This window comes from Tenebrio molitor, chromosome 1 (assembly GCF_963966145.1).
Source record: "Tenebrio molitor chromosome 1, icTenMoli1.1, whole genome shotgun sequence".
Lineage (NCBI taxonomy): Eukaryota > Metazoa > Arthropoda > Insecta > Coleoptera > Tenebrionidae > Tenebrio > Tenebrio molitor.
The window spans coordinates 47285159-47306398 of NC_091046.1; the positions used below are offsets into that span (position 1 = coordinate 47285159).

General features: G+C 39.0%; 1 protein-coding gene across 2 annotated transcripts in view; it reads left to right on the forward strand.

The window, feature by feature from the left end:
* The window catches only part of LOC138140230 (uncharacterized), a 96290-nt gene extending 86312 nt beyond the window's left edge, over positions 1-9978 (forward strand). For both annotated transcript variants that reach the window (XM_069061077.1, XM_069061088.1), the window contains exons 4-5: positions 6976-7200; positions 8067-9978. In XM_069061077.1, coding sequence (XP_068917178.1) covers positions 6976-7200; positions 8067-8507 — 666 coding nt within the window. In that variant the 3' untranslated portion in view covers positions 8508-9978. The remainder of the gene's footprint in view (positions 1-6975; positions 7201-8066) is intronic.
* The last annotated feature ends 11262 nt before the right edge of the window (positions 9979-21240 follow it).

The following is a 21240-nucleotide window of genomic DNA, read 5'->3' on the forward strand; positions in this document are numbered from 1 at the left end:
ACAGCATCAGTCAGACATTTTTAGTTCTCCTACTACAAATATTCATTTCCATTATTAGTATTGATAAATACATTGAGATCATTGCGGATCATTCCTTTACCACCATTGTTAAGTTTTGACAATTTTGACATCACGTTCACACCACACAAAAATTTAGTGGAAAACGTACCTATTCAGCACACAGCTAAACAGCGCCTACTCCCTACTATTTTTTTCGTTAGATAATATGACAGATTTCTCACTAGCGGACAGTTCAATCATAAGTTTTGAGCGACCTTGAGTTTGACAATCCACATCTAAAACGACTTTTCTAAATTTGTAATAAATTTTCAATCACGATCCCAGGATATGAATGATCGATTGGCGATAATAAAGTTAATTAAAATTAACACATATTGTGCGAGATCCCGTTCTGTATCCATGATTAAATTTTCTGATAGCGTTGGAATCAAATTTGGGCTTTAATTCTCACTAGTGCGGTGCAAGTGAAGTAGGGAATTGCTCGTGTACGCGATAAACCCACAAATGCCAGACAAGAAAAGTCAACAACACAACATTATCCATTACGAAATTGTACGTAAAATCACAGACGTATCGGTGACACAGTTATCGAGATAGAAAATGCAGTTCTGGGGGGAAAGTACTCGGAGAGAGAGATAGACAGGTTGGTGTGAAAACTTTCCAAAATGTGAGTAACTTTTTAGAAGTGATTATCTAGTAGATCTCATTGTTGTTAATGATTCAAAACAAGTCCAAAGTGTTGCGATAATCTGATAAAAATGTCGTAATGTGTCTCCGAATGTTGCGGCCGCCGTATCGTCCAGAACTGGCGCTCGGGAAATTCCACCCACGGTCACGTCGTCTGCCATATTAAATTTCCGATAATTCTCGGTTTTGGTAAACAAGGCGGTGTCGGTGTTTTCCTTGGAGTGGAAATCCCGGTGTTACGCCACTGGACAAGACCGGCCGCGCGTACTCGGTACCGGTGCACAACACCAGCGGCGGCAGCGCCAACTACCCTGAGGGGGTCACATTGAGTCGGGGCGAGGTGGGGGCCCCAGACGACCTTGGCTCTGTCTGGCTGCAGTCTGGCGCAAGCAGTCGCCCCCTGCCTGGAGCACTCGTCGGTCGGGTTGCAGGTGTATGTGTGTATGTCTGTCTGCATCCGTGCCGCCCACCCCACTGCAATTAATAACCCCCTCGGGCGACCGACAGCCGTGCACTCCGTGATGATGCACTCGACCGCTCCACTGCGACGATCGGGGGGCGGCGATCAATTGCGACGTTTCGCAGGGCGGCGAAGGGGCGGTGGTCTTCGTAACCGTCTCCACCAATAAAAATGAAATATCTGACAATTTGACGTTGCATGCACGGGGTGAGACACAAAACGAGTGCCAAATTGAGACTCGGACGCGGTAAAAGTTGTAGGAAAGTCGACGATTTTAATTAACCTCACTTTTTAACTCCATTTTTTTAAACCGGCCATAAACATAAACCATCAACAAGATTGATGAAGGTAATAAAAAAGTTTTTCGACCGCCGTTATACGGCCACCCTTTTAGTGGAATCACTCGTACATTTTTTACCATCTGGGCCACACTTTTTCACTCACCCTGTATAGCCGACTAATTAGCATTTAATTAGGCCACTGTCGGACAGATCATTATCGTTATGGCTTGTTACTGAAAGCGATCGTTGTATGTTGTTTTTTTTTTTATGGTCCCGTCGCAATTAACGGACTCGTATTACACAATAACCATTAAGTTATTATAATAAACAAATTTCCGACACGCCTGTGAGAGAACCGAAGCGGAAGCGCTCGTTAATTCCCAGTCGGTAAAAAAAATAATAAAAATGGAAACGGCGGATTTCGTTTTTAATTCCGACATGATTTCAGCATTTTTAATTGTCACGCACAAGTGACCGCCGCAACAATTCCACAAGAATTGACATGCGAGTGCTTAATTGTCACCTTAATGTGATTCATGACGAAAGCGTTTCCAGTCTAGACACTCCGACATTTATTATATTGTAAAAGATAATCATTTTACAACTTCTGAACTACTATGACGACGAAAACGGCGGTTTACTCACACCCATAAAGATATCGTACGCTGACAGTGATGCGACACCTTGTCGTATACAGAGTGATTCGCACCACACGACAAAAAAGAATCATTCATTATTTTCTGGGGAGTTGTATCGGGCGTTCAAATGAAATCCTGGGCTGAGTAGGCGTTGGAAAAATTAAACCGTTTAGAACAGTGTGAAGTTTGAATTTCCAGCCGTTTGACACGAATGACATTTGTTTGTGTTTAATCTGGACATAATTGAACATGTTTGTTTTCAGCCCTTAGATATTTGCTTCGAGAATAGGAATCGTTACGTTATTCTATTTTTGATGTAAAACATTGAAAAAAAAGAAAAACATTTTGCCTCTAAATTTTAGTTTAACTGTCAACATGCTACGCTTTAAAAAAGCACAACAATTGACGGTTTCCAACGCCTTCTCAGCCCAGGATTTCCTTTGAACGCGCGATATGTACTGTCCTGTATCGATTTGTTGAAACATTAAAAAAATTAAAGCGACACGAAACACCTGCTCGGAAGACAAATTGGACTTGATGGGGCACCCACCAGAGAGAAACTAAAAGAAATGAAAGACATAATGAAACAACTCGCGTACAGCGTGAAAAAAATAAGAATTTTTAGCAACGCTGGTTCACCGTAATAAATTTTATTGCTTGTCGAGACCGTATTATATTTAAATTAAAACACTTACAATTACAAACAATATAAAGAATGTACGTTTTTATTCGTTCATGTAAATTTCGCAGATATTTTCATTTAAATACAATGTCTGCAATTCCGTTTTTACATCGCTGTTGTAGCTTTTTTCTCGTGGTGTAAAAAAAAAATACAATAACGGATTAATTTACTTGATTTATTGTTCCGTGCTAAAAATATGTAGTTTCGTACCGGGTGAATGTAAAAACTTGGTTCCACAAGTGTTGGAATAACAGTTCAGGTTTTGTAACGTATTCTTATCGGAAGTACCTTTTGGTTCAGTGTCGTGACCCCTTAAGAAAACGCTTCTCACTTAATTCTTAATTGACCAAGAAACAGAAATAACATTTGGAGGCGAGAGGCATCTTCTTCCAGTAGTTTACACTTTTAGATGTTAGCAACCAAAATTGCTAAAAGGTCTTGCAACACGTGATAAATCTCTTGGCATTTTATTGTCTTTTAGCCAGATTTGGAAATCTTGAAATCAACAGGATGTTATTCACGCTCAGCAAAGAACGTGTTGTGTATCATTATTACTCACCATTGTTACTATTATTGTGAAGGTGGCACGGCATCGAGGCCGGATTTATTTTGGTATACGCCCACTTTTACACGACCATGCTGAAATCAAGTAATGAAGCTATGAACTGATGAAGAAGAAGAAATTTGCTTCTGCTTTCGTTGTGTAAGAAAGTGTAGGCAAAATACTCGTGTTCTTGCGTGTTGGTGTATCGGTTTTGATGGGAACCCCCTGTTATGTCGTGATTTCTTGCGGTTGTGCTACCTGAAGAGACGCCTCTTGCTTCATCCGCTTCTAGGAAAATTTTTGGCAAGATAAAGCCCTTAAGCTACAACGGAGAATATAATTTTTTTCATAGATTTTTGCAAAATTATTGTTATTATCTTCTGACCCACCACAAACCCGGATATGTATTATGATCCAGCAATGATAAAATTATTATTATTAGAGTCTGATTGAACAGTTCACCTCCATATCCTTGCAAGAGAAATTTCAGCCTTGGTACATAGATCCCGTTGCTGGGCAACGTCTCTTTTATTTACTCCCAGCTTCTTGTGACAATTCTGATAATGGGGCTTCTAGTTCCATTTTGTTGTTTAATCACCATTTTCGTTTTTTGTGAAAGAAACGTAACGGAAATTACGCCTTGTAAAAAAAATTCCGAAAGCACAAAAGCAAAACGTGTCCTTTGAGCAAGAAAATCGTGTTCGTTTCGATTGAAGAGTCCTCCTGCTTTGGGCGTCGGTACGTGCCGTGTCGACCGCCCCCGACGGCAATTTGCGCTCGCATCTAACGACGCTATTAATATTGAAGAAGTCACCCGGCGCGGAGGCAGGTGCCCATCCATCATAAGGGCCGCACATGTCCGATACGGGAGTCCTGATAAGCGATGGTGTTTGTGCAGGTGGTTGGGAGAGGAGAGAGTTGGCAGGTGTGCGGTCATCGACCTAAGACTCCGAGTGTGGGTGCACACACTCGGAGGGACCCTCCACCGTTAGTTACATGTCACGCCGGCAATTAGCAATTACCATCAGACGACTTCGGCGCACCACTCTCGCCGACAGAGGAACACGCTACAATGGGGCGCTTAATTAGGACCTCTCTCTATACGTGCATTGTTCAACAGACTGGTATTTGCCGGTAATTGCGGCGCCGAGATGCCAACACCAAGAACGGAACTACTCGGAGGGGTGGCGCCCTCTAACGTCTTCAGGCGGAAGTTGAGCAGGGTGAAACTGTGTAAACGCGACGAGATCCCGGTGTTTCCAGGTATAATTTATAAAAAGACTTCTGGAAAAAAGCGACAACTAAGATTTATACGGCTCCGAGCTCGCAAACTAAATATTCTCCTCCCCAGCCAGCAGCAACATTCCAGGAAAGTGCGAATATTCCGCACGACCTCGTTCCTGCTATCCTGCGAAAAAACCAGCGAGGAAAACGAAGGCGAACATATTTATAGCAAGGATATTAGCGGCCGGAATTAATCGTCGAAATGACATAATGTCGTGAATTTCAAGTGCATATATATGTATGCGCATATTTTGACACTTTTACGTGCATGTCATTCCGAGCCTTCCACATCGTGAATTTCGAAACGCCCATCCAACAGTAACAAACTAATTATTTATTTAAATCGATTTCACGATCAAATCGACGGAAAAAATTAGACACGCACCCACGCGACCAACTTAATAACGATACCGACACAATAAATAATCCACAAAGTTGGCAGCAATGGGATTAATGAGAAAACCGTCACTTACACGTTGCCGTTCTATTTGTGGAAAGGTCACACGCGATTGTCACTTAACCTTACTGCAAAGGTAAACACGGCGGACAACGGAATTGAAAAGACGACAAAATTACGTCCCACGTCTTTAATGCGCGTTTTTCGGAATCTCCACAGTCGATCTTAACCTCAACCCCAACTTGGGGTTGTTTTAGGGGATTTCACGCGAGCCGTGTTGTTTTGGCAACACTTTTCCAAGTCAGTTTTGTAACCGGTTAAAGTAAAAAAAACAAAAAAGTACTGTTACTAAATACAATTGTTTTGATAGATTACAGAACGTTGAAAATAAAAGTGAAGTGAATAATTTACCAACAAAAGTTTAATTTAGATGTAAATATATGCAAAGATTTTGTAAATTGGAAAAAGTTTTTCTAGTGTTTTGGCTCTTGAATAATTTACATATTTTAACAGCTCCATCATTAATTAACGCACTGTCATTTAAATGCCCCAGAGTCAAAAAACGTACCATTTCTTGTTTTGAAGAATGTTTTTACCATTCCGCGCGTGTATTATTCGTGGTAATAGACTGATGTATGCAACCAGTTTTACACACGCTCATGTTGTCCTGCCTATGCTATTTACACTCGCCTCCGGAGATGCGACAAATTACATTTTCTTACTACATCCTTGCACTTCGTTTGTATCAAGTTCTTATCCTAAAACGGTGGCTTCCGTCCCTTTTCAACGCTACTTGCAAAAGTGATCAGGCTCCGCAGTCGATGAACCTTTTCAAATTGTCTGCGGATAATCATCTTCACTCGGTCCGCGATTTATAAACAAATTGGCAAACATCCACCAGATTCGGCCGACTACACCACTAATAAATCACAAGATCCGATGATGAACCGCAATTAATTCGACTCTGTACATGTGTTTACGTCGACTCGAGCGATTACAATTTTTAACAGTTGTGTCACTTCAAGAAAACCAAGACATTTTTGTCCATACGGCGGTGTCGTGTCGGTGTCGGCGCCGACATCTGTAACACTCCGATAAGAAGCTTTTTTCGGCGCGTGCAGACCCAGATTCGTATGATTTATAAACCAGTCGCCATCATCATAATGGGCAAGGCTAGGAATGCTGTCATTGTTTATCGGCACGTGGGCTGTTGTTAGATAACAATCGTTGATCGTCCCTCTTAAACGGTAACCTTCATACCGCTGCACCCACTTTGCCGTTCTTTCGTTGTTGAAACAACAAAATGCACAATTTTGCCAGGAGTCAGTTCACTGGCTCGGCAAAGAGATAAGTATCGAGATTAACGGACCGAAACGCTTTTTACTTCTTTGTGTACAGAGGAGGTTGCGTTTTTTTTTCCTCGGGAATCATTCGAACTATGTTTGGTGACAATCCAAACAAAGCAGATGTATATGCATGCCCGTCCGATTATTTTGGTTCCCCTGAGTCAGAACCACTGACCATCGTGTACAGAAGACCACGTGTGCATGACATGTGTTATATAAATACACAACACGATAATGGAATCATGTTTGTTTGGTTATTGTCGTTATCGGGTGTGCCATCTTCGTCACAAAATAAACTCTCCAAAGTCTACAAGGAAGTTTTTTTACGAGTTTTGTTGTATCGATCTCCACCGATGGTTTTTCATCTCCACCACGTAAACAACTGCATCAATTTTGGTGGGACGGAATGTTTTTCGTTTTTTCGTCGTTGTTATTATGTTGTTTCTTTTATTGGTTTGTAACAGTCGCTCTGTCTGTTGCGTTGAAACCTATGCAAGTTGCGCAAAGAATAAATGGAAGAACCCTTGGGCGACACGTCCTTCAGGAGGTGTCGCTTTTTGCGGTGGTTTTTCGTCTTTTTATCGTTATCCATCATCGTCTGGCTTTTTTTCTGATTCGTTCCGTGATTGTTACAGATGCTGTCGGTTGTGAGCGCCGGCGCCGCGGCGGGGGTGGGCGGCATGGACCGTCTGCGAGGCGGAAGAGCGGCCAGAGAACTGGCGGCAACGAGGGACCGCCAAGTGAGACTGCACGCCGTACACACAGACATAGCCATCAACCTCCCGCCCAACATTGCAATGCCGGACGGCGAGGAACACCCCTTCACCAGTTCCAGACTGCACATACGGGACCCCGAACAGGTGGGTTTCTTCCTCACGTTCAACCCGTAAATTCGACCAGATTTCCTAGACGATTTCTAAAAACACCTGGTTTATGCGGTGACCACGAAACACTAAAAATAACTTGCCGGGAATCCTTTTTATTTAAAAAAAATCTGGGATGAAGACGTAATCTCGATGACTCAGTGACAACTCACCACAGTATGATTGTGTAATGTAAAATTATTATTTAAGTTTGTTGTTAATAAAAATTAAAACACAAATGAGGTTATAAAACGGAAATCGATGAGAATTGCCAACTGAAAAATCTTACACATTCTGGTGACATAAATTGATGTAATAAGATAAAATTAGACTAGACCTGATCTGATTCGTAATAGTTTCTGTTAAAGTACGAAATAAATTTCAAGTTTGCAATATATTTCGCGGAAATCATAGAGAAGTAACATTTTTCGTTGACTGTTGGCAACAACGGCTGAAATTTTGACATTTGAAAAAATAGTCATAAATTAATTAAACCACCAGATGATGTATTTAATAAATAAATTGCGAGGTGAGAAATTCGTGTTTGTTATCGAGTAATGATGTTAGTTCGTGTTCACCGCAAGGCAAGGCAACGTAAATGTTTTTGTACGAGGTGATCAAGAAGGTCTGTTTGAGTTGGTAATACAGAATTTTATTTTAAAAAATGGTACAGGACCAACTTCAGGTTGTTGACGCCTTGACAGTAACAGCCGCATCGTTTACATTTCAAGTTTTTAATGTTTTTAATTGTGTTGTGAACTCAAACAGTCCTTGATCACCTTCTTATGTTTTGGGCCTCGGAAGTGGCCCAGAGCGGCGGGTGTGGTTTAGTTTCTCGTGTATGACTGGTTGCTTGTTTTCAGGAGTCCGAAATCCACCAAAAATGCATTCGACCGCCTCCGAATCGCACCGTTCTGGAGTCGGAGTCGCCGCCCCCGTACCGGTCGAGTTCGGCCGGTCTCCTCGGTTCGTCGAGCAGCAGCAGTAGTAGCAGTAGCGGCGGCGGGGGCGACTGGTCGGGCGGAGGGAGCGCGCCGCTGGTCGTGCGCTGTCATTCGATGTCATCGTCGTCGACGACCTCCTCATCCAAACGGCCAGAAGCTGGAAGCAGCGGACAAAAGACTGATTTTTTACATAGGACTGTTAAAATATTCACGGGGGGTAAAAAGGGGACCGGTGGAGGTGGGGGCACGCCGACCCCCGTCCAGACGTTACCGGTGGTTATCGTTCCGACGCGCCCCAGACGGACCTCCGGCGAGCAACAGGGCGCCGCCGCGACGACCAGATCCAAACCCAGTGTCTGACCACACGTTTCGACCCCTAGGTGACTCTGTGAATTTATAGTTTAAACGAAACTGGATACTGCTGAGAATAATATATAATATATATATATATATATATGATGAAAACGATCGATTCCATGCAAGAAAAAACACAACAAAACAAATAAAAAAACTAAGTACTCATTATTTAAATTATATCTATGTTAACTATTTTCGATTATTATTTTATTTTGGATCAACGAACGGACGTTTAGCTATTTATCAGTGAGAAAGACACTTTTTAAATGTGGTTTACATGAGTGTTTACCGACGAACTCTACTAATATCCCTGAGACGAAACGTTGGAATATCAATCAGCCAGCCAAGTATTAGCCGTCGCACTCCTATATTATTATGTACTGTGTACATTTAATGATAATTATTGAAGAATGAATCAAAAGAATATTTGGCCAACCAGACGCCGCGATATTGCAACACGACTTGACAGTAGAACATTGTTCTGTTTTTAAATATTGTTTATTGAATAAATAATTGGGATATTGAAGTGCAACAAGAATGGAAGACTTATTCCAACTAGTTTCCGTTATGCTAAAAGTGTTCATCTTATAGTCAGCCGTCGTCAAAATAGCTCCAACTGAATAAAAAAATATAATCATCACACATCACATTCTGACGCCGGACCTGCACACCCAGATCTCAAACTAATACATACAATGACTGTTGTACACAATCACGTGATCGTAGATGGCGTTCGAATCGTGCAGGTCCGGCCTCAGAGTCTATAGCAAAAAATGTTAAATTATATAATTATTATATTACAAACAAATATTGTATATGGTAGACAAAACACCGTGTAATATAGTGGAAACATAAGCATATGTGATGATAGGGTGCTTGGGAACACATATGTGCATATAACTTTGCCAAAATCTAATTTATTTTATTGCAATGTTGTAATTGGGTGCAATCTCGTCTCTTATTTAATTTTATTACGAAGGAGTCTCATTAGTCTTATTCATTTGTACATATATGTTATTGTGCCCAACGATTAATTAAGCCTCGCTTTTTGATTACGACATGTTATATTTCATTCCATTTCTTTTCCATCCACATAGAAATTTATTTTCAACAGCTTTGTACAGTCTCACCGCCTTTTTCAAAAAAACAAATCTTATTTATTTTGTGTATCGTCGAACTGAAAGGGAAGTTTGTTGCATGTATGATGCCCAAGTTATTAAAAAAAGTCTTCATAACAACAAGAAAATGTGATTATAATTAAATTTTATTATTATAAAAGTAAATAATAACAAATTGATGAAACTGTTTTTGTATTAGTGAATTATTAAAAAAAAGAAATCGACTTTCAAATGTATACTTATCTGTTTATTTTTCTGTTCTCTTTTCTTCTAAGAAGATTTTTTGTTTAGAGGGACAATTGTGTAATGTGATTAAGTAAACATGATTCATGAAATAATAAATCACTTTCATTAAACTGATGTCATCTTATTCTGACACCTCCCGCCATCGAAGAAACTTCTACTGTGCTTTGTTGTTGTTACTCTTCCCGTAATAACAATGACGCTCATAAATTACGACGAGAATAGCAACCACAAGGTTTAAAGTTTACGCATAATCTTGTATTTGTTTAAACTTGTTCGAGGAGAATTCAACTTGATAAACTTGTGCAGAAACATTTACACGCTTAATCGAGGCACCAGAAATCGTGTTTGCACTCGATTCGCAGAGAGGAATGGTTGATTTTCGTCTCGCGAAAATTATGCTGCGCCTAAATGTAGGCAACTCTCCATACAATAAGTTTCCGCTACAATTTGGAATTAATTGTTAATGGATCACCACACCGCCACGTGAATTATTATTACCTAAAGTTTATTACCTACTCGGATGAAATTGTTGATGTGTTCAGGTAAATACATTTTTTTATCAAATTGACAGAATTGATAGGGAATTTTGGTTGTAACAAATTAATAATATTTTTTTGTTGTACGACACTGTCAGAATTTGTGAATTTTCTCCTGTGTGAACGGATTTTGATAAATGTCACAACTTGTCAAAACGAAACGTCAAGCAAATTTTCAAGATTTTAGCGATTTGGAGCTCGTCGAACAAAAAAACGTTGAATTCAACTCGTTCGTGTGTAAATTGGGCCTTTTTTGGCACTCGTGGGCCTTTCAAACGCTTTAAAATAGCCCACCGGTGCCAAAAAACTCAATTTACGAACGATCTCGTTAAATAAACTACTACTGCGATATCCCCCTTGAATCTTTTTTTCTCTTATATTTATGCAGGTAAGTTAAAGATTACTTTTATGGTTCCAAGGTAAATTTGTCACACGAAAATGTTTTGCCAAAAGTGCATTACACATACGTGTATAAATAAAATCAATTTTAGTCGTCTGCAAAATATGTAATTCCAATGTATTGGAGAGCAAGTCTTTGACACATGCGTCTCGTTTATGTTGCATGATATGTCAGTATCTAAAATCACGTCGGATAGAGAAGATGAATGTTTAATATTAATGACAAAACAAGAATGAATAAAACGGAAGTCCAAAACTATTTTTTTGTTCAACACTGTCAGAAATTTGAGAATTTTCTTCTCTGTGAACGAATTTTGATAAATGTCACAACTTGTCAAAACGAAACGTCAAGCTAATTTTAAAGCGATTTGGTGGCGGACCTCGTTTCACTCGCATTTTAAACTGGCCCACTCGTGCCAAAATAGTCCAATTTACACACGAACTCGTTAAATAAACTACTATTGTGGCTTTGAAAACAATTACCTACCGCGTTAGCAACAATTTTTGTTTGAGTTGGTAAAAAAGAATGTTAGGTACCTACTTGAAATTGGTAACACTGTGAATTGTACCGGTTTCCGTTTGTTTCATTTTCATTATTGACAGCTAACATAAATTTCTAATTTAAATGTCTTGGTTTTTTGATAGTTGGAGTCATTTGACGCGGTACTTCTAAAATTAATGCCTTTTTCTCGCTCTAACTTGTTTGTTTTTAAATACTCTTCATGTTTCAATAAACCGTTGCTTCGCCATACATAACCTAATTTTCGACGTTCTATCACTTCCGGGTTCCGGTTATGTCACAAATTTAGCCAACAGGGGCACAAAAAAGTCACCATAGTTTTGATACCAATTCAAACAGTAATTCTTGCTCACGCGGTCTGTTGGTGACAATGAAAATTTTAATGATTTTGGTACCGCACACATTTCCGGTTGTCAGCTTTTACAGTATGTATCGATAAGCAAATTTAAAATTTACCATCAAAGGGTCATTTTTGCAATGGCATAAACATAACTGACATAACCTAATTTTTTTGTCGTATCGAGTTAAAACATCCGGCCAGTGCCAATTACGAGACAAAAAAACACCAATATTTTTCAATGATTTCATTGCCAAAAGACACAATCGTTGTTGGTCAGGATTCCACAAGTTATGCAACCAGTTTTACGATTTTGCTTTGCGATTCTGCTAGTTTTCCGTGGAATATTTGGACGAGAATTGTTTCTGACTTTCTGTACTGTTCTAATTTAGAAAATTGTACATCTCAGATTGTCGTCTGACCATCTGACTGATATTTTCAGTATTAAAGTCTGTTAAACATAGAAAAAACTATAAAAAATATATAAATCAGCGCAACAATTCTGGCAAGACTTTTTGTCAAAATGCGTCGGCCGAGATGAAACTGTTTGAAGTGGTTTTTGTAACTCATGGAGTCGGATTTTCTTCTGTTAATCTTCATTCGGGACTCGGTTAACATCCCAGATCCTTCACGCATCCACATTTTTTTCTATTTATATCCGTGGATGGTTCGTTGGTCTGCACGTTAATATTTTTAATGAACAAATCCTGCCGCCGCCAAGAAATCCCGTTCGCACTTTAATTGTACTGGCCGATGGCCATTGCTGTTCTAATAAATTTTTACCATCACTCACACCTGTCCGTAGCCATTAAATCAGGACGCCCTCGTCGGCGTCGACAGACTTACGTTGGTCGGTTTTCTCCGAGTGCTAATTAAGAAGGTTTTCCCAAACGAAAAGCGACTCGCAGGAGCCTCCATCTTGCAGTAATGTTGATATTAAAGATGCTTGATAAATTCGTGGTTTATTTTAGTACTGATGAAAATAGACGTGCCGCCCTTGCTTAAGATCTCAACTCTCTGAAATGTAGCTGAAAATTTTCAGAAATCGTGCATTTCACACGACGATGCCAGAATCGATTGCTATTGGAAAAAATGCCTTTAATATAGGACCGCGAGGTATTTTCGGTCCGATGCTTACGTCAAACGGATAAAATTAAAACGGAAACTTTATTATTAGCCGCATTTTTATTTATATGTTTTGCAACTGAAATAATTGAGGAGGATTATTGTGATGCGAGCGTGATGTATGTGATTGAAGTTTTTAATTTGCACCACATATCACGATTTCCGTTCCAAAACTACACCACAAAAAATCGTCGTGATTTCATGGCTTTTGCCCTGCAATTTTCCAGCTGCACTCGACGGAAATGCACTTTAATAGATGCCAATAAAACTCGACAATTTGAACGTCGATGAATGAATAATAAAAGCGTATTTCGGGAAATTGTGGAGAAAATCGATCGGTTTTACGACCAGCCGAGAAGATTCGATTATCCTCGTGAAAATGAATGTTTACTAACGCGTGTTTATTGCAAATGTTTATTAATCAGTTGCACTTTGATCTGATCTTGCCATTTTGTGAGAAAGAGACACAAATCCGGGTTTTCTTCGATTTTCTTACGTCGCATGAGAGCGATGAAAAAAATTACATTTCTGGAAAGGGGATTTTATAGATCGAAGAATTTTCATCGAAATTGATCAAATTTATTATTCTTCCTGCCAAAAATAGCGACTTTATGGGGCTCTTCCTGGAGAAGTCCTGAAAACCGCCAGCTGCTGGTTCAGAGATGCTGAAAGTTGACACAAATGAGTCAAAGTTTGTGGAGTCCACACGAAATTTCCAGCAATTTTTCCGCAGTGCTAATTTTGGGGCTCTCCGGAATTCCTCCGGATTTTTCAGCGTCAATCAATCGCTGCAATCTGCACCATTACCCGCGCCTGTTTTGTTTGACGAAACACGTGCCAAACCTCTCTCCTCGAATAAACCATCTGATCAAAAAAATTCAACAAGATCGTTAGACATGTTTATCGCGTCTTTTCGCAATTGAAATCTGACATTTCCCGACAAAACTTTGATCTTGGCATGTGCAGATTGGCTGAAGAGCGGTCGCACCATCAAAAATTCATATGCGTTTGATCAGACGTCTGTGTTGCGTCGCAATGACACGCATGCGTCCGTTTTTCATCTAAAGTTCCGTCTTTTGAACGATGTTCGCACTCCCACACACAGCCGAGGTTGCATTTTGATATTATCCGCGGATCGCAGTGTACCGGAACACTTCCACACCTCGGCTGGACTTTTTCTTCTTATTTTTCCATCTCGTCGAGGCGAGAGTGCTGTGTTGTGCAAGACTTTGTGTTTTTTTCTTCGACGTGACGACGGTGAGTATTTTTTATTTTCGACAAAATGTCATTATAATATCGTTAGGTGCGTTACGTAAATGAGGATGTAATAACCAGAATCCGAGGAAACTGTATAATTGTGTGGGATTTTTTTTTAATGTTATCCTTGTCGCTTTGTGCAAAGTTCGAAGGTAAAACGCGTTGTCGCTCTTCTGCACACTTGCACAAAGTGAAAATTATTATTTCTCTTTATAATTATTTTGTTGTGGCCATGAACAGGGGGTGCATGCAACAAGTTGTACCAATTAGAAACGAACACCTCCACTATCCTCTCAAGATAGGTACAACATTTTAAAATTATCCTTCATTCGGTATTGTTTAGTAACGTAGAAATTAAACGTAGCACAATGTGACAGCTTCGTTATCACCATCTAAAAACTAAATTCAACAGGAATAATTTTTGTTTGTTTAGTTATCTGCGATTGAGTCACAATGGTGTAATAAAATAGTAATAATTTTCTTAGAAATCCGTATTTTCCGGTAGAGAAATATTTACAATCCATTATAAGAAGAAAGATAAAAGAATCTACTTTGTAAAGATTATGTATTAAAAAAATGGAAGTCAAAGTTTTGGATGGAATTTGGGAAGGTTTCGCCCATAGACAAATGAACACACTAAACGAAGTGTCTATGGTTTCGCCTTTGACAGGTGATAAACCGTCGCAAATAATTTTCCATCGGACCGATTACCAACTAAAGCGTGACCATTACAGTTTATTGTGTTATAAATTAATAGGTCAAACAAATCGATAGGTCGATTAAATCCACCTAACACCCGATCGAGGTCAGTCCAACCCGAAAACCTACAAAATATAAAAATAGCGCTATTTGTTTTCGAGTTTTCCTCGAAAAGAGCCCCTCAATCGACACCGACGACGAGACTTCCGCCTCCAAACAACAAAGCATAATCCCACACTTTTTATTTACACGAGAGCTTTCGCTTCTTGACACACGTCTCACTTAAGCAAATCATTAGCGATAATTGAGAAAATTTCATTTTCGCACGTTTCACATGTTCAAGTCGTTTCGCACATTCAGATAAGTCTTATCGGGATCGTAAATAAATTGGCATTAAAACCGGTAAATACCATAATTGCACTGTTTGTTCACCTGGTTTTCAGTTTTTTTACGATGGTTGGTTAACGTGCGGATGACAGTTCGAAAGTGATTCAGAATGATGTGTCATTGGTTTTTGTGAGGAGTATTACGTGTGCGGCTTATCAGAGGCGAGGCAGAGTCAGAGGTAAATGAGCAAGTGCGAAATTAGATTTAATTATTTTATTAGTTTTTTGTCCTACACGTGACCTAAAGAATGATGATGCAGCAGGATCGTTATTTGGTTCTGAGTCAATTTGCAATATTGTTACGTAAATATTGGGTGTAGGTAGTGCGCCAGTGCCACATTTTTTAATTAATCATGTAGAAAAGAAAAACGACGAATGGAGGAACGAAAAAAAAAATTCGCAATTGAAAACTATTCTGCATTTATTTTTTAAAAATACAACATACAAAGATTGTTATTAGAGTAGTAGAATAAGACAGTTTTCTTATTTTCTTGATTGAAAATCCAAAATAATTAATTAATTAATTAAACAAATATTATAGATGAGACATTGTAGATTTTTGCCGCTCTGTAGCATATTGTGGTACCAAGTAGAAAAACAGAGGTTATGTAAGTCCATTAAAGACAGATTTTTAATAGACTGTTGTAAGATGAAAAGTAATTAGAACATAAAAAAACTGAAGAAAAGCATAAGCAAAACAACTAAGACGTCGAACCCGCAATTGACGGTAAGATTTAGTAATTTTACTTTTGACTGTTTACATCTGATTTGACGGCTTCAACGGCTGGGGATAGCTCGACGTCGACACAATAAAATTATAGAGTCGCACAATTCCACAGGACTCTTTTAAAGACACTAATGTCTAAAAGAGATTTGATACATTGTTGAGTTTAACTTAAACGCTTGGTTCACTGGACTGACGGCTGGTTAGGTCAGGAATATGTTGGTCTGTAATTGCTTCCGCTATGCCAATAATTTGTCTTCATGAAAAAGAGAGAAGGTTTTCCTATGCATAACGTTCAACAGGTCTCTGATAATTTGTTTTCTTCTTTTGTTAACAGTCTAATCATATCTTAGCACATAAAAATAAAATGAGACACTTCCAAATGTTGCAAAAGTTTTAATAAGAGTGCAAAGGAATCAGTTTGTTTGGGAACCGCTGAAAATTTTCAAATTTGGCGGGCAGTTTTGACGTACGACCAGCCTAAAATGTCAAGTGGTTTTGTCATTCGAGGTTATGTTTGATCATTAGAGTTTTTTTAGTTTCATCATGAATCTTTGAAAATATTTGTAAGGTGATGATAAAATAGTGCCTGCAACTTATTCAGAAAACAGCAAAGAAAAAATATTGTAATTGTAAGTAAAAGCATAAAATGAAACATCAAAAAAGTTGCTCGAAATGCAAGCTTCAACACGAAGTGTCCAAGATTCAGAATGCCTCTGTTATGATGAATTTCCTGAGCGGCGTTTTGAACTCGCAGTCAAACTACAAACTGAGAAACTCACAGGTGATTTGCAAAACGTCGAGTACTCGTTCGTGACTGGTTTTCAATTTTGTTGGCGGCCAAGATCGCGCTTATTCATTTCAAAACGCCCGAAATCACGAAGATGCTGCACAACGTTTACAAAGGTTCGTACATTGGGAAGTGTCCTTTGGGGAAACCTTTTACCGGAGATTTGCCGTGCTAGCTCTGATTGTCCACGGGCTTAGCCATAGATCAAAACCATATCGGTTTTCTGCAGGTTGGTGAAAGCCGTTTGTGATTTAAATTGAGGTTAAGATTGATGTTCTTGTCAAAGTGACTTAATTTTGAATTAAATGACAACAAAAAAAGTCTGCTGTGATAATTTTTTACCTATTTTTTCATAAAATTCAGTGGCTCCCAAACTTTTTTTGGAAAACTTTTAGCTCCTTTTTCTCGAAAAAGATCAACATTTGTATGAGGCATTACTGGCTCAATTGTTACCTATTGTAGAGTTCTCACAACTTTCAAAATCATCCTGTATTGATCTAAACGCTGTTTAAAAATCAAAAAACCATTGTGGTGCAAATAACACACATTTTTCATGACATTTCCTACTACTTATCACAGTGACAGATAAGTCATTTGCACCACAATCGTTTTTTGATTTTTGAACAGCGTTTATGAAGAGCGAACCAATTAATTTGTAATTGAGTTATCCATGAATCCGAAATCGTATGTCGTAACTTGAACTCCACGCTCGAATAAACACAGCTTGAAATACAGGATAGATCTCGAATATCAATCGCAAAAGACATACGGATTCAATTCATGGATCACTCGATTTCAACTTAATTTGATCGCTCGATACATTTCTAGTGTTACTAATGTACAATTTCTTTTGTGCTTTATTCCTAATAAATAATTGTTTTAAACCCCCGATTCACACATCGGTATTTATATTCTTCATTTCTATAACGGAACAACACATATGTTCTAAATTTTTTATCCTAAGAACACAGTACTGTCACTTATATCGCGCGTTCAATTGAAATCCTGGACTGAGGAGGCATTGGAAACCGTCAATTGTTGTGCTTTTTTAAAGCGTACATTAATTGGAGCATGTTGACAGCTAACCTAAAATTTAAAGCCAAGAAAATCTTTCTTTTTTCTTTCTTTACAATGTTTTACATTAAAAATAGAATTTTTCCAACGCCTACTCAGCCCAGGATTTCATTTGAACGCGCGATATTATTCTATCTTGTTAAAGAATTTAAATAGATTTCACTGATACGATGGATTATGATGATTTTTTGTCAAAAATAAATTGACTTGACTTTTTTTTACCATTTCGTTACTTGACCAAATATGTAATAGTGGTTTACGCAATGAGTGCATGAAGCAGTACTTTTTTCCACGGAAGGAATGTTTTAATTTGGGAAAACCCAAAACACTCAAAAAGAGCAAAAACAAATAGCCAAAAATGTTTGTCCTCTCTGTAGTGGTAAAAAACAATTTGTAGTAATTTATGAGACTGTTTTACGACACATTTTAGAACAAATAATGTGACATCAGTCGTTATTTAATTCCCAAACCCTAACCACATCACAAAATAAGAGAACGCTTGGGGCGGAGTTGTTCGATTAATATTAATACATCTGTTGTCATCGATTCGACGTTACACGTTCATTCTTCGCTCCCATCTTCCTCAATTCGCTATCGGGATGCATTCCTCAAAACTGCGGAATAAGAAAGGAATGAAACTTGAGTCACTGGGACAGGCGCGTCTTCCTCCATTGACTATCTTATCGCGACGATTCACTCTATGACCTTCATTTTCTCGCCTGAAATTGGTTTTCCTGGCAAATTCTCGAAAATTTCTTGCTTGCTGTCGCCTATCACGTTCGTCCTCGAACCATCCGATCGAACACTATCTGGAAATACCGAATCCTGATGCTCATTCCTTCGCGTTAAAACCGCACAATACCCGGAATTGCATTTTAACAAATAATTAGTTCTCTTTAGCACTGCATATTTATACATCGAGTGGCACATACGAGTATGGCATGGGTCCAAAGCGCAGTTCTGTAACTTTTGTGGGTGATGAATGGAACTGTCGTTTTTGGCGCCCATCAGCGTGTATTTTGGTCAAAATAAGAACCAGAAAATGAGAGACATTTTGCAACTGTGTTGCGAGAATTTGTCACAACAGCAATGTTGGAGGCTTTGTCAAAAAGCGAAGGTGGAGGTGGTGGAGAAGAGCCGTAAACTATTTAAAAAAGAGGTGTCGTAGGAATTTGGCGGAGAAATTTTAACAGTCAATAGTAAAACCAGCGGGACAATAAAAAGGCGAAATTTATTTAAACCGCCTGTTTTGTTTGATGGGACGTGATAAAATCCGGTTAATTATAAACATGATCGAGCGACATACGGAATCTACGGTCTTAGCGTGAAAGAGGATCCGGCCCGGTTATTTTTAGGCGCGAGTGCGATGCCCAAAAACTCTTCGTGCACACCTGGACTGCCCAAAGGTGTTTTATTTAAACCGCGATCGACCTATTTCGATAAATTTCCAATCGATCCCACGTCACAACACGACATCTCCCACACCCGAAAGCTGAAAACAGAACCGCCAGTTTGGCAAGAGGATAAACACGAAAATTTTGATGGTACCGCATTAAAACGCGCTGTTTACGATGGACGCGTCTTTGTGCTGCTAGATTAATTTTGCATTTTACGAGGGCCCCACAGATGATACTTCGCAGCATCCGATCAAAATATTTATTGTAATGTTTCATCGGCCGGGCTGAAAGCGCATTATTTTCGGAGCCAAAAGCGCAAAATTGTGAAACGAAGATCTCGGATCCGGCTCTGGGTGTCATCACCGAGCGATTAGATCCGTCATTTCCAAGGTGATTTATGCGCGACACCGGTTTCAAGGATAGTGGTAATTCATGTTTTTAATTTTACAAACGGACAAATCTGGCCCGGAGGACCTGGTGAAAATAAACTCCAAGAGGAAGCGGTAAACTACTCGGCGGCGCTCCTCGTACAAGATATGAGCGATGTCGTTAAAAATTATGAATTTTTGGCCGATGCAACCCGCGATATTTCACCATCTCAAAACCGAGCAATATATTTGTTAATTATTTTCTTTCAGCAGTTGCCAAAATTTTAAATAGAGGACCAGTTTTTTTCTATTTTTACAACTCGGTGAAAATCCACCCACTTGGGGTAATCACACATTTATTCGCACAAACACACCACCTGATCATCTTCTTGCACGCGACACGTAATAATGTTTTGCTTTGACGACAGATGAAATGCAGCGAGCACGACGCCGCTCTTAAAATAACACCCGGTGCTGTGGTTTTCCCTTTTGCGAAAGCGCAACCGATATCGCTTCAGAAAAATTAACAAAGACGTGGCGGTCCCCACGGGGAAATAATTATTTAATCGGGGAGTTCGCGGAGTGGGGGTCCCGGTTTATGTCCAGGTAATCAGGAATTTAACGACTATTATTGCTGATCCGGATGATTTATTCCGGTGACGCCTTCCTACTCGCCTCATTACTTTAAATTTACGGCCAACTCTATTACTTCATAATTTTAGAACGGTCCTGCCTCCATCTGTATGGTTTAATCCGGATTAAAAATAATTTTTGGCTCCTCGATTTATGGAACGATGCATTCGGGTCCGAGGGGAGACATCATTTTGTGACGTAAATTGTGAAAGTCTGACGCGGGCGCAAAAAATAAGAATTCGGAGGCGAGGTCTTGGGGGATTTTGCGTTGGGAGGTTGGTATCTGCGAAGAAACTTCTTTCATTTTTATGTTTTAATTATCGGCTTCTTGTGGCTTATCAAAAATAACATTCAAAAAGCGACGAATACATAACATTAAAAAAATGTACAGTGGATTCCAAAAACATCCGTGCTGTCAAGTGTCACAATTTGTGAAAATTTATTATTCGCAATGTACCCGGCTGAAAGTTGAAACACAACTTTTGATTGAACGTGTACCATGCTTTAATTTTTGTAAGGTTATGTATCGTGCGATCCATTGAATTTATTTATTAGAATTGGCGCTGGAACTGTCAACCCATGTCTAATTTTGAACTTTTGCGGCAAACGTCACATTTAATGACAATTGTCAAACAGAAAATGGCGAATTAAGGCTTCGAGGGATTAAGAGAAAAATTACAATGGTAATGTATATTTTATTAAACAATGTTACGACGTATGCTGAAAGTGTTCACCATTTTGTTCTAAGCACAAACGGACCCTTCGTTTGACTCCACTAATAACATTTTGTAACATTAATTTATACACAAATAAGTGTATCGATTCAAAAAGACCTACGCCTTCAGTTCCAGCGCCAACTTTAATAACAAATTCAGTGGATCGCTCGATATAATTTGAATGTTTCTGTCAAATTTCGGTCAGATAAAAGTCAAATCTCGGTCAGATAAAAATTTATGTTGGCTTTTGTTTAGTTGTTTAAATTTAAAAAAAGACATGCAACATTAAATAAAAAGATCAGAAAATCTCATTAGAACAGTCAATTGCTTGCTTTTCTCTGGCTTTAAGGTACTGTTCTCTTTTGTTTTTCGAATTGTTGACAAATTGTAATTGACACTGTGGCGGGGTTT